At 42.5% G+C, this 14854-nt stretch overlaps 1 protein-coding gene across 8 annotated transcripts in view; it reads left to right on the top strand.

The window, feature by feature from the left end:
- Positions 1 to 9400: 9400 nt before the first annotated feature.
- The window catches only part of LOC123277871 (ubiquitin carboxyl-terminal hydrolase 25-like), a 96037-nt gene continuing 90583 nt past the window's right edge, over positions 9401 to 14854 (top strand). The window contains exon 1 of one of the 8 annotated variants that reach the window (XM_070487710.1): positions 9401 to 9813. In XM_070487710.1, coding sequence (XP_070343811.1) covers positions 9744 to 9813 — 70 coding nt within the window. In that variant the 5' untranslated portion in view covers positions 9401 to 9743. The remainder of the gene's footprint in view (positions 9814 to 14854) is intronic. The other 7 variants (XM_044749900.2, XM_070487714.1, XM_044749894.2 and 4 more) reach the window with 7 other exon arrangements.

Below are 14854 nucleotides of genomic sequence, written 5' to 3'. Positions count from 1 at the left end.
ATTACAAAAGAGGCAAAAAGTTAAAGAAATTTAAGTTTATAAAGTAAAAAAGTTATGGTACGCTAAGGTTAATTTATTATTGAAGAAAGAAAAATTTTTTATAAATTTAGTGTAGCCTAAGTGTACAGAGTTCATAAGGTCTACAGTGGTGTCCAGTAATGTCCTAGCCTTCACAGCCACTAGCCACTCACTCACTGACTCACCCAGAGCAACTTCCGGTCCTGTGAGCTCCATCCATGGTCAGTGCCCTACACAGGTGCACCATTTTTTATCTTTTATATGTTTAGATGTGCAAATACTTAATGATTATGTTACGATTCCTTCCAGTATTCAGTCCAGTAACGTGCTGTGCAAGTTTGAGCCCAGGAGCGATAGGCTGTACCATAGAGCTTAGGTGTAGTGGGCGATACCATCCAGGTTTGTGTAAGTGCACTCTGTGATTTTTGCACAAAAATGAAATCCCCTAATGATGTACGTACCCCTGCCATTAAGCTATGCATGAGTGTAATTTGCTACAGCAGGGATAGGAAAGGAATGCATCTTTCTCATATTCCTCCAAAGTGCCACCTTGTCACCCCCTAAAAACATAAACATGCCTTTTTCCATGTTCCCAGTATAGGGGATTGTGGATGGGCTATGACTCCAGAATTTTTTCTGCAATCCTATGTCTACATGTTATTTCGCATCTTCCTGTTTGACGTCATAACATATCCTGGACCTCTTTATAAGAACTGTTTTAAGTCCATTTCACTCTCTTTGGGACTGGCACGGCCTTTGGGAGAATATTATCATTTCTTTGACCCATTTTTGATCCTTTATAAAGACCAACCACTTGCAGTAGCAGAGTTGGCTCCTGTTGCCCTGAAAGGAGTCTGACATCCCCTGGGAAGGGCCACTGTCCCCAAGCCCACTCTGTGTCCCATGGAGCTCTTGAGCCCTGATACCCTCAACACCTTTAAATAGGACTCAGATGACAATTCTCTCACTTCCCTTTGACTAATGAGAGTACGGAGCAGCCCCTCATGGCAGAATCCCAGGGATGGACTAGAGGGTCTGAGCCCGGCCCGGTGAGGCGGTGTGATGAAATAAAAGATGGCAAGAGAGCCAGAAGAGGACCCGGGCCCTCCCCAGAGGCCCACTTCTGAAGACCATGTGGCAGACGGGACCCTCCTCAGGGCCACCTTGGGAGGCTTGTGGTGAAAATGGCAAGGTCACATGAGAAAAGGAGCCCTAATCACTGTGTCACCCCAAGAGAGTCACTCATACCCAGGAACACTTGGACTGAACCAAAATCCATCAAACGTTAAGACTGCCACTTCCCATTAATGACTCTTGAGTTGTTTGAGTGGAATCCTAGTCTCTTAGTTCATACCCTTGGGGACACCCTTCAGTCGTGGGCCCCAGTGACCAAGCACGAGTAGAAAGGGAGCCTCAGACTAGGAAGATCCTGGGAGGTTTGCGGGCAGTTCAAGGTGTGCCTGTGCAGAAAGGAACTTTAACCCAGGGGACCGGTTCTGTCTCAGGGACGGCCCCCACCACTCTGCCCTGACTTGCTCTCGTGCATGAAAGGGACATGGCCTGGCCCTGCTTTGTCCCCTGAGGGGTGTGGAAGGGCCAGGTGGGCCTCGACTGGCAGAGCCAGGCTGCCATCAACCCTGTCCACCTCCCCCAGTGCCTGGAGAAGTAAGACCCCTTCCACTTTCAGAGCCCACTTAGGAGTCTGTTTCCTAGACCCTGGCTGGCCTCCCCTCCCCCAACCAACTGACACACCCTGGTTCCAGCCACCTGTTTACTTTGGAGATGGAACACTCCTCAGGGTTCCGAGCGGTCAGTTGTGGCCCACAGGGCACTGGCACTCAGAGGCACAGCTGTGGAGCTCTCCCCAGCCATGGAGGGCCTGCTGCCTGCCATCGCATCCACTTTCCAGCTGATCCTGGGGCACCTGTGGTGTGCTCTGCTGGTGATTTCAGAAAGCTTGAGCCAGAGGCCAGGTCTCCCTGCGTTCCCCTGGGAGGTCCTGGTATGTACTGTGGTGGTGGCTTTGATAGTCAAGACAGGACATATTTTCAGAAGAGGGAAGTCTCCAGGTGAAAGGCGTTCTGCCTGCGGTGAAGTCAGTGGAGAATGTGGGGAGAATACCGGACCTGAGAACCGAGCCGAGGAAGCCCTTCAGTGCCCTCGGGTGGAGGCCAGTCCTCTCCCGTTACGAACCTTGTGCTTGGCAGCGATGAATACAATCCTGAGCACATCAGCACTTCAGGACACTGTCGACCTTCTGGAAAAGGCTTTGAAGAGCCTGCCTGTTAAAGTCTCCAAAGCAACTGATGAAGAGGAACATCAGGAAAGAGCCAGATGGTTGCAGCAACAAAAGCAAATTGAGGAAGAGCTTCCAGGAGAAATCCTCTCCCTCCAAACAGAGGAAGCAACTTTGCAGCACGAAAACACCAAGCTTGAAGGTGAGATTCAGCAGCTGAAGCTCAAATTTCAAAATCTGCATGAGCTACATGATGAAGAAGTTGGGCCACTTTACAGAAAATTCTTTGAGGAGGAAAGGGTCTGCTCCGAGTTGAACAAGAAGCTCCTCAAAGTGTGCTGGGAGATGAACTCCACGTACCAGCTTCGCAACCTCTACAAGAAGATGGCTGAAGACCTGGCCCAAGAAGTGAAGACGTGCACTTCCTACTATCACAAGGAGAACCTCTTCCAGATGCAAAGAGCCAAAGAAAGCTGGAGGGCAGCCGTGTTGGCAGAGAGAAAGCTCGAGGAGCTAAGAACAGAAAACGAGCACAACAGGCAAAGGCTTGCCATGTTGGAGGCCTCGTTCCAGCCTTTGCCAAGAGGCAATTTTCCTCCAGCTGCTCCTCCCACGGTCCCCAGAGGCCCAGAAGTGTGGGGGATCCCCTGGGCCGGTAGGACCCCCCCAGGAAGGAGGATGGCCCTGCCATGAGGCCTCAGGGACCTGGGGTCACCTGCAGATTTGACTCAGCATCCACAGCAGCTGGGCCTTCAGCACCCCAGCCACAGCAGGACATCTGCACAGGTGTTCTCTTTTCAAAGGAATTTTGATTTTTTCTGTTTTTAGTTTAGCTCCTATTACTTACTTAATTATTCTTATTCAAGTAGATAAAGCGTTCTACTGTGTAAGATATTTTTTCAAATAAAGTTTCATTTAATACATTGCTTATCAATTGCATTCTCTGTCCTTGGACCCTCTAGAATAAGACAGTATAAGGATTGAGTTTAGATTTAAATGAAAGGTCACTATTCATTAAGCCATCATTAGAGTAGGACATAGAGATGTAGAAAACAATAAAGACTGTTTCTGTGTGCTCTGAGCCCTTATTAGGAATCTGCGAAGTGACAATATTTGCCTGAATGAATTAGATTGTTAGTAAAAACCAATGGAAGAGCAGGAAAAAAAAAAGACTTCAACATACTCCCATTCACATTTCATAATGTTTTGATTTATTCCTAAATTTATAGATTAATTTAGAGGGTAATTTTAGATAATTTGCACTCTGTTTTTTGTTCTGTAATTTTTTAAATCTTTGTTGTATTGTTTAAGATAGTGTTTCTTGCCAAAACATTTCTCAATGTTTTGCAGTCCATTTTATGCAGTTTTCCCTTGGTGGCAATCACATATGCACCCACACCCACACACACAGACACGCACAAACTACAGTACAGATGTAGAATACTTTGTTATTTCAGTACCTAAGGAAAATGTAAAATTAAGAGATTCAATTTTGAAAAATTATTTAAAATAAATAAAAGAAAAAGATCATGCAATCCACCGCGATGTACACACAAGACTCCTAAGTCCTGCACACAGAAAAGGAGAGGTGCCTGATGTAGCCGACAAAATTCCCACTACAAACACTTCACCCCAATGGTGCAGATGAAGAGACTGAGATGCAGCCATTTCCGGAGCTGAGACAGGGAGGAGGGAAGGGCCAGGGATGCCGGGCTCCCAGGGGCCAGCGAGAGGGAAGCTGTTCCCAGCCCTGGGCTGGAGGGAGGAGGGGAAATGGTGTCCTCTTGGCCCATGAGGGGCTGTCAGGGGAACAGGGAAAACTGCCCCTGCCCTCTGTCCTCCTTTCGTCCCACCTCCTGCTGAAGCCTAGGAGCCTCCCAGAGGCCTGGGCAGTGCAGGCAGAGGAGTCAGCCCGGGCACAGAGCCGGCCAGAGAGGGGCCCCGAAGGAATCTGGAGAGTGACCAGCACATTGGACTCTGCTGAATCTGAAGTGCGAGGGTCTTATTGCCTGTCTTCCCATCCATTCATTGTTACACTTGGAGCTTCTGTGATGTCTTCTGCGCTGTTCCAGGTGTTGGGGATGCAGCGATGCATGAAAGAAAACAGCCCGATGAGGACTGGGGGCCCCAGAGCTTACATTCTACTGAGGGGCAAGGTTAGATCATAAAGAGCAAGAGACGAAGGAGGGAAATACGTGCTCTACAGACGATTCCTATAGGGGGATGGTAAGGGCGGTGACAGGCTAACACTCAGTGGGTGACATTTATGCTGAGATGAAAGGTAATAGGAATTAGCCTGGGAGGTCATGGGCAGAATGTTCCAGGCAGACAGAACAGGAAGTATAGAGACCTGAGAGGTGGCTTCTGGGGCAGCGGAAATAGGACTGAGATGAGGGGGAGGGAAGGTGGGCAGGGAGCAGGGCCCACTGCATAGATGTCTCTGTAGTGCAGGGGAGTGACACCAGGGAAGGGTGTAGACCTGGGGAGGAGACAGAGGGTGGATGAGGGTATCCTGTGATGTGCTATCTACATAGATCTCTGTGGCTTCGAGACAGTGGAATGTGGGATGGGGGAAGAGGGGGCAGCGTTTTGGTGAGGGGCCTCACAGGGGTCTGCAGGGAGCCCTGGGGCTGGCACTGGGGTGGTCATCACAGAGGTGGAGGAGCAGGACTGATGGGGCTGTGTTTGACTGTTGTGGGGTCTGAGAAGAGGAATGAAGGAGGACTCAGAACTTTTATGATCACACGTATATTATCTGCGGTACTTTAAGAAAATCATAGTAAAATCTTTGCAGGGAAATCCGGAAAAAAAATCAGCTGTGTGTGGATGTAGTACACTGAGTGAAAAGCTTTTTTCGAAGGAATAGAGAGGGGAGTAGTCATGTCCATTTGGACGTCCATGAGGTTTCGACCATCCATGAAGGCCCTGGGGATCAGAGGGTCTCACCTCTTAGGCGCTCCTACAACAGGGGCTCCCAGGGCAGCTCCAGGAGGGGCTCGAGGGCAGGGTGAGAGTTCCCAAGGTTGATGCGTCCACTGCCTTAGTGGAGCCGATATGATGCTACTCGTGGAGATGCCAAGATGAACACTCAATGGACTGCAGCAGAGCGCAGAGCCAGTGGAAGAGAAAGACTCACGGACTATAAATGCTCATGGAGGTGGCGTGTGCACCCGCTGCTGGCGCTGTGCCCGGCTCTCGAACTGTCCCTGCAACAGGTTGGGTGTTGGGTGGGAGGTCAGGGAGGGTCTCTGGAGGACGTGGTCCTGAGCTGAATGCTGAAGGAGAAGGAGGAGTTATCCACGGTGCTTTACACACTTTCAGGGGCATATGAATCACTTGAAGATCTCGTTACAAAGCAGATCGTAATTCATAAGGTCCTGGGTGGGCCCGAGTCCCTGCACTGCTCCCAAGTGATGTCCATGCTGGGAATCCACATAGAATAACAAGGATCTTGAGATGAATGAGAGGAAAAGTGTAGGGAAGATAAAGAGGACAGTGCCATTTCTGGTCAGGGTTCTGCGCAGACACAGACAGGAAGGTACAAACAGCCTGGCAGAGCAGATGTACAACTTCTGCCGGAAATCTGCTCCCAATTATCCTCTCAAACGCTGCTAACTACATGGACGGATCCTGTCCCAAGTACACGACCTGTTTCAGAGGAGCATGAGGAACCACAGACTTGGGGTCGCTCTTGGGGAAGCCAGCCACGGAAGACTTGCTTTAGCTTCAGAATGCTCTAGTCAGTCCACAGCCCCCCACGTCCCCTCGCTTTCAGCCCAGACCTGGAAACCCCTCTTGACCTGTCCTTTTTCCTCACCGTCTACATCCAATGCATCAGGCAGGCCATAGATATTTCCCTCAAACTCCCTCTGTTCTCTTCTCTCCATCTCTGCCACCACCCTCCAGTATAAACCACCACTCTCTCTCTTCCCTGGGTCACTGTCACTCTGCTGACCGTCCTTCCTACTGGGCCCAGGTCACCGTGCTTCCTCCCATCGACCTCCTCTCGGCAGACACAGCAGACTCTTTAACCCATGACCTGGGCAGGGCCAGAACAAAGCCAGGCTTGGACGTGTCTGACCAAGGTGGGGCTGACTCCTGCCCTCACCCCCATGTCTCCTGCCTCTGGGTCACAGATGGCAAGGGTGGGCTCACATCCCACTGCTGTCTGGACAGCTCTGTTGGTGCTTGTTTTGTCCCTGGCATGTTATGGATAGCTCCCCTTTACACTCATAAAATGGCTCCAGTTACGACAAGAAATTAGATAGTCACAAAACTAATACCTTGCACGAGTTCAAACTTTTCCAAATAGTAGTGCAACATTTTAAAAAATATATAAGCTCATGAGAAAAATAGACAACATGATTTCAATCCAAATCTAAATGCAGCCTCGGACAGTTGAAGAATCATCACTATTTTGTCAATTTAGCCAGAGTGAGGACATCACGTTTTTGGTTCAGATGATTTCACATTCCTTCTTCCAGGCCAAATAGAAGCCATCTTTGTTTTGAGAAGCTCACAGTAAGAACTGAATGATATCAGGGATAACATAACACCAAATATGTTGGATTCAAGTCAAGGCCTTTCCAACTTATTGAGGAACCAGAAGGGACTGCTCTTGAAAATCTTTTTGCAAGAGTCCAAGTAATGTAGATTTCAAAGATTGAAATCATCTTGTGAATTATAGATAAATAATGCCTATGTTTGTTCGACTCAGTTACAAGCACGTTTTGTGGGGAAGTAAGAGATTGAGTCACAAGGTAGAAGGTAAAGACATGAAGTTGCTATACCCAGAAAAGGGCTCCTAGAAAGACAACACAAAGAGAAAGACAGCACAGTAGTGATCTCCTGGTGCTGGGGCTCCTCCCTGCCAGGCTCTGATTCAGTGGCTCTTGGGTGGGGCCCAGACATCTGTATTTTAAATATATTAAATATGAATTAGTATCCTGGTTAGAAGCACAGCACATTTTATTGATAAAGAAACCACAACAGCAAGCAATCTGCTCAGTATAACAATTAATTGAGATAAACCAGAAACTCCATTTCTCTACCATTTCTTTCAAGTGGAATATAAAATTACTTAGTGGATATTTTTCAAGAGCTACACACACATACACACCCACGGTGAAAAGATGCTCAACATCATTAGCTATCAGGGAAATGCAAATCAAAACTACAATGAGGTATCACCTTACTCCCGTCAGAATGGCTATAATTAACAAGACAGGAAACAACAAATGTTGGAGAGGATGTGGAGAGATGGGAACCCTCCTACATTGCTGATGGGAGTGCAAACTGGTGCAGCCACTATGGAAAGCAGTATGGAGTATCCTCAGAAAATTAAGGATAGATCTACCATATGATCCAGCTATTCCACTGCTGGGTATTTATCCACAGAACTTGAAAACACAAAGGCATAAAGATACTTGCACCCCTGTGTTCATTGCGGCATTATACACAATAGCCAAGACTTGGAAGCAACCTAGGTGCCCATCAAGGGACGAATGGATAAAGAAGACGTGGTATTTATACACGATGGAATACTACTCGGCCATAAGAAATGACGAAATCCAGCCATTTGTGACAACATGGGTGGAACTTGAGGGTATTATGCTGAGTGAAATAAGTCAGAGGGAGAAAGTCAAATACCATATGATCTCACTCATAAGTAGAAGATAAAAATGACAAAAAAAAAAAAAAACCACATAGCATTGGAGGTTGGACTGGTGGTTACCATTGGGGAAGCGGGGAAGGGGGAGGGCAAAAGGGGTGATTAGGTTCACTTGTGAGGAGATGCACTATAATTAGTGTTGGGGTGGTGAACATGATGTAATGTATCCAGAATTTGAAATATGATGTACATCCGAAAAAAATAAAAATTAAAGAAAAAAAAGAATTCACTAATTTGGATAGTGTGTCCATAAAGTTGCTTTGAGATTATTGAGGAAAACTGTTGTAGAAATATAATGTGGTGATTTCATTATAATAATATTAGTATCAAACTGGGAAAAAGTAGCCAATGAATAACAATAATTCTTTTCCAGTTAACAAATTTGTATCATATTTTATCAAGTTCTAAGAAGTACAGCTGCCTTTTGGAGATAGTCTTGATCCAGCATTTAAATTTGGCAGCGTCATAATAGTGTTTCATAGTTTAAAACTGAGAAAGTAAGGAGATGTCATGCATTTAGCAGATTCTTTAAATTATTATGCTATATTGCTGATAAGAAATGAAATCTTTCATGTATTTTTAATTCTTGAAAGGAGTGGTAAAACGTGGGAAGGAAAGATGTATATTCAGACACAGGCCTCCTTTGAAAACACTACCTGCGCGCTGAAGGAATGTGGAGTATTGGAGTGATCAGAGTCTGAGGAAGTTTTCAAGGCAATGTTCTAGATACAAAAACTCTTTTTGAACATTTTCTTAACTTTATGTGAAATATATTTTTATTTGAAAGTTGACCATGGCTTAACTAATTCTTCAAATATGGCAGGAGTTTTTATTTTTTTAATTGCTTGTTTTCTTTTTTAAGTAAAAAGTCTATTACAGACAGGACTATAGCATAGACAGAGCCTGGCTAATTTTAAGTGTGTCATCTATTGGTTGTAGTACTGACAAAACATCTGTATTTTGACGTGAAAGTCTTTAAAGCTAAATACATATGATTACTTGTATAAGCTAGAATATAACTGTTTATGACTGGGCGTCTCTTTTAGAAGGAATAAAATACATGTGTTTTTAATGACTAGAAAAATTTAGCTTTTAAACTAAAATATCCCATAGAAGTTACATTTGGGGCTTGTGGGGAAATTTTCATTTATTCATACCTGGGTACATCAGAAGATAAAGTAAATTATGTCACTTGATTTGAAGAACATATATTTTTGAACCTTCACTTCATATTCAAGAAGTTGTTACATTTTCACTAGTTAGTAGGACAGTGATTGGCCTTTAGTGCATTTTCACCTTCCATTTTTGAGAGAAGAAAAAGAAACATTTCAAGGAAAGCTTGTATTCTGTATTATAGAGAATTAAGAAGTGGTGTACGTGGTGTTTGATATTGTTTTGGTAACATTCTATACTGTAATTTAATACTCTGTTGAATTCTGGGAAAAAGCCCAAATCATTTAGAGTATTAACAACACTTTTAGGTACTTTTTTTCATTACTTGGATTTCCTGTCCAGATTGGATATTGTGAATTGTCAGATGAGTGCCTCCCACCTCCAGCTTAAATTGGAAATAAAATTGTGTTGGAGTTTGGCAGTAAAAAATGCAAATGCAAGGAGGTAGCAATGCAGGATACTAAGATATCGTAGGTGAACTTAATAGTCAGAGGAGAGATTCTTCGAAGTTTTTGTGTGATGGCAAACTCTGTCATAGACATGACCATACCAGGCTTTTGCCCACTTGAAATTAAATAGTAATATTCTTTCTTTCATGATCATTAAATTCTTTTGAACTTTTTTAAAACAGGAAAGAAACAGTATATGCCCACCAGAACGAGATGTGCTACAATTGAGCAATCAAAGAATGGATCAAAAGATAAGAGGGATTTGGGTAGGTAATTTTAGCACAGAAAATAATGCCACATATTGGCTTAAGTTTTAGAGAAGTTGATATAACACATTGGAGTAAGTGTTAAGTGTTACCAATTTAGAATCAGTTTATTTGGTAAGGATTGCATAGAAAGTGAGAAAAATGTTGAAGTTCTGTCCTAGAACTCTGCTCGTAGTTATGTTGCTTGGCCAGCCTCAAAGTGATCTAAAGGACAAGTGACAGATCCAGGTCTAGTGCTCTCATCTCTGCTGAGGGCAGATCACGTATGTTCAGCAGTTTAGGAGTTTATTAACTGAACCCTGGTATTTTTCCCACCCCCCACATTTGTTAAACAAGTAACTTCAGATAGAAAAAAATTAATGCCATGAAAGTTAAATCTCTTTTTCCGTAGAGATTTCTAATGTAGAAAACTGTTTTGATGATTCACTGAAAGTTAAGGTTAAGCTTAAAAATGAGATTCTACAATGCTCTGAAAGTTACTTGTAAATGATTGCATGCAATTAGGCTTACATTCTATTACAATGTTCTGTAGAATGACTTGTATAACTTTGTGAGTTTTCTTTAATTTTAGGGAAGAATGGTAGCCATGGACCTTTGTACTTTTTGTTGACTCATACAGAATGTTAACTTTAATTTTTTTTCACAATTTTAGTTTGAAAACATAGTAAAGTTGATGACAGAATTCCCAAATGGCTCCTTTGCTATTCACTTTGCCTTCTTACCAATGCTGCCATTATAATTTTAGCAGGAATTATTAAAAACAGAACAAGACCATTTGGAGCTGAGCTGTTCAACATAGTTGCCAACGGGCACATGTGACAACTTAGATTTAAATATAAATTAAAATTAAATAATATTAAAATTCAGTTCCTATGTTGCACTAGACACATTTTAAATGCTCAGTAGTAGGCAGATGTGGCTAGTGGTCACCCTACTGGACAACGCAGACAATAGTACATTTCCATCATCATAGAAAGTTCTAGTGGAGAGCACTGTTGTAGAGAATCTGAGTTCCGCAGTAAGAAGATTAGAAAAGTAGGAACATCTTAAGAGAGCTGACTGAGGGCAGAGGAGAATGGGAGAGTCAGGTAGGAAACACAATTTACGTTATTTATGTCTTCTTGATTTTAAGTATTCTTTTAACGTGATACCTTATTCTATTTGTCCTTTGACTTACTAGAAAAAATTTTATATGGATAAAGCCTATGTTCTTAAGTCTTCTAGTTAGTGCCACTATGAAGATGACTCACTAATTTTTATCTCTATTCCATAGTCTAGATATCAACCTTTATTTGCTTAACAAATATTTATTGATTGCCTAATATGTATTAGATAGGTTTTTAGGCCATTAGAAAAAACGCAAAGTGTCAGTTTACATAGGGGGAAGACAGACAGTAAGCAATAAATAAATAATGTCAGGCAGTGGTAAGTTCATGAAGAACAAGAGAGCAAGGTCAAGGGACAGATGGTGACAGGGTTGCGGTTGTAGGTCAGGCATGGGATATGCTATTTTAGATAGAGGATCCGTCAGGGAATGTTTCTTGGATGAGGTCACATTTATACAGATACCTGAGTGAAGTGAGGGAGGGAAGCTCGTGGATGTCTGAGGGAAATGCATCCCAGGCTGGGGCCTCCAGGCAGGAGTATATTTGGCTCAGGAGATGAATAGGGAGGACGTCACTGTGGCTGAAGCAGAATGAGTGAGGGCGAGAATGGTAGTATTCTCCCTTCTCAGCTCCTGCTGACCATCCCTGTGTTCGTATTTGCCTTTCTCTCTTAAGGGCATCCCCATCCTTCTGGGGACCCAGTGATTTTATTTTGTATTAAAGGTTTAGTTTTTTTTACTGCTCTTCGTAATCTCCCAAGTCAGCCATTTAGTCTGCAGTTCTATGAGTTTTTGTCTGCGTACTTTTCCTTTAGTTGCTCCTGCCCTGATACATATTCTTACTACAACTCTTCTCCAACTGTTGTTCAACACTTAACCTCCTCACTCCCAAAACAGAGTTCTTTCTGCTCATATCATTCCCCTGCCTAGAGATCTTCGCTGGTGGTAAATATAAATGTGGTTATATAAAAAAGTGTTTCACCTATGCCTGGGCTTATGTAAATAAGGAAAGCAAGGAAAATCACTTTCTTCTAAAGTCAAAATCTCTGCATATATTGTAGTTCAATTAGATTATGGGCTAAGTGGATTTCTTTTGAACTAACTTGGAAGGCTTTTGTCATTTCATACACTGTCTTCATGGGAAAATGAGTTATGAGTTGTAAACAATGCATACAGTTAAAGTCTGCTTCATTGACCAGTTGATGATTGCCTGTATTTCAGATTTAGCAGAAAAATGTTTGGTAGTTGGTATTTAAGTTTTACTCAAATGCTAACTCTTTGGAATGTACAAGATTTTTTTAGGTTGAGTGTTATGTTTTGGTATATATACTTGTGACCTTACAGAAAAAATGTTTTAATTTGAGCAGTCTTGAACATGTTGAAGATTCCTGTTCATAGGCTTTTGTAATGTGTGATTTTCTACACTGGTATCCAACTAACACTAACATGCTTGTGCCCTTGAGTTGTGTTCACACTAATACTAGAGGGAGGGTTGGTTAAAACAAAGTTTGAGTGTTTTGCCAAGGTCCTCGCTTGGTACAGATATAAAAATATTTATAACACTTTGGTATTTGGATGGGATTTTTACATAGGCTCAACTTTTATTTAGTTTGGCCAATTAGAAATTGTTTCCGCCAAGTTTATTCTATGTTCCTTTTTGAGTGTGAGCGTATAAGAAAATCACAGAGGGCTAGTTTTCATTGTGAAATTGATAGTTCATTACGTGTTTTTGGAAGTCATTCCCCTAACTCCAGAAAAAGAAGAAATTCAGGTTTTACCATTCTAGTGAAATAGCATTTTATTTTCTTAATATGTGGTTTTAAAATCTTATCTGTATTTAGTATGCGAGTAAGTTATAGTAGTCTTTCACGATTGCTGTATTGTTCTAAAATATCTTCTGGAACGAAGAGGATTTATGGAGTAATGGGAACATCCTGGAAAAAATTATGATAATTATAGTGAAGCTACAAATAATAAATAAACTTGCTCCACTGCTTAAAGGAAAACGTCTCAGCTTTTCAGTTAAGGACCAATAACTTCTCGCCAACCAGCCTTTCTAGCATCAAAGGCTACTATTGCTTGTTTCTTCCTCTGCCCTCACTCAATACTTTTGACACCAGATATGTGAGTTTTTACCCCACACCCGACCAATTTTCTGATACCAGCTGAGTGTCCTGCAATTCAGTTCAATTCTGACACTACCTGGAGTTGGTATCGGATCCCACAGGTTAAGGGCTCAGTTGCACACAACTGCCTCCACCTAAGATGCCAGTTACAAGTAATGGGTTCCCAGGTTACTCACACTTCTCTCTGACTGGGCTACAAGTTGAGGGTTCCCATGACCCCCTCCTCAAGTTTGATAATTTGTTACAGTCGCTCACAGAACTCAGGGAAATACATTTACCTGTTTATTATATAGTAAAGAATATAACGGATACAGATGGATAGCCAGATGAAGAGATGCATAGGGCAAGGTCTGGAAGGGTCCTGAGTGCAGGAGCCTCCGTCTCATGGATTTGGGGTACGCCACCCTCCCACCATGTGGATATGTCACTAACCCAGGAGCTCTCAGAGCCCTGTACTTCAGGGATTTCTATGGAGACTTCATCAGGTGGGCTTGATTGATTATTAATTTAATTTCCAGCCTCTCTCTCCTTCCCAGAGGATGGGAGATGAGGCTCAAAGTTCCAAGCTTCTAATCATGGTTTGGTTTTTCTGGTGATCAGTGCCCACCCTGAAGCTATACAGGAGGCCACCAAGAGTCGTCTCATGAGGACAAAAGATGCTCCTATCACCCAGGAAGTTCCAAGTGATTTAGAAGCTCTGTGTCAGGATCCAGGGTCAAAGACCGAAGATGCTAGAAGCGTCTTTATGGCTTACCTTGCTCTTTGAATGGATTGTTTACCTATGCATGATTTTGTAATACTGTGCATTGGTAATTTGGAAAAGATTTCCTTCCAAATCTTGGAAGAACGTCTGCATCATAAAACAAATTAAAATTGTCAATATCACCTGATTTCACCAGTAATCCTTTAAGTATTGGGGAAATATCAAGCTCATAATGGTAGAAACAAGTTTTCCAAAATTCTGATTTTTGCTTGAAAATTCTGTTAGTCATTGTCAACAAATGCTGTCATTCATTCTCCCTCATGTGACAGGTTCACTTTATTTTCGAGAAAACGTCTGTCAAATACTCAAGTCTGCATAATCATAGTTTGTGGTTTGTCAGTTGTTCTTTCAAGTAAAAATAGTGTTCCATGAAAAAAAATCAGTTCAGTTTGCAACTCAAGCGTTGCACTTGTGTTTTTTCTTTAGCAACAGTGTGCTTTGGATATACAGCAGAAGTACTGTGCATACTTCTTATTTGTCATGTAGAATTAAAAGAAAATTTAAATCAGTATTTGAGATTTAATAAAATTGATTTTTCCCTTTTTATCAAGGACTTAAGAGAAACTGGCTTTTTCTTTTTTGAGTAACGAGTGTGCCTATTTGTGAGTAATAACAATGAATTGCTCACACAGCTTGGTGCCACTGCCTTGATTTGTGTGCTAAGATGCAGCAGTTTAATGCATTGTTGTTTCGTATCATCAGTGCCAATATGACCACGGTAGAAAAGGCAGATAACACCTTAATATTATTATGAGAATATATTTTACTTAAAGACCTCCTTTCCCTCATAGGGCCATAGGGGATCCCTGAGGATCCATGGACTCCACTTGGAGAACTGCTGCTGTGGAGGAAAGCCCACTGGATTTAATAGAAGACTTAAATTTGAAGTCTCGCCGCCATTTTTTATTCTTATGATGATATACTTCATTTCTCACACTGTCAGTTATCTGTCTCTTGTATCAGATAGAGTTAAAAATATCTTGCCTTGTGTTTTGCTTTTGTGTTGCTTGAGTTACAATTGACAAATTATGAAAAAGCTCTAAGTTT

The sequence above is a fragment of the Equus asinus genome, chromosome 17, assembly GCF_041296235.1.
Source record: "Equus asinus isolate D_3611 breed Donkey chromosome 17, EquAss-T2T_v2, whole genome shotgun sequence".
Taxonomy (NCBI): Eukaryota; Metazoa; Chordata; class Mammalia; order Perissodactyla; family Equidae; genus Equus; species Equus asinus.
This window is presented reverse-complemented; position numbering and strand designations above follow the sequence as displayed.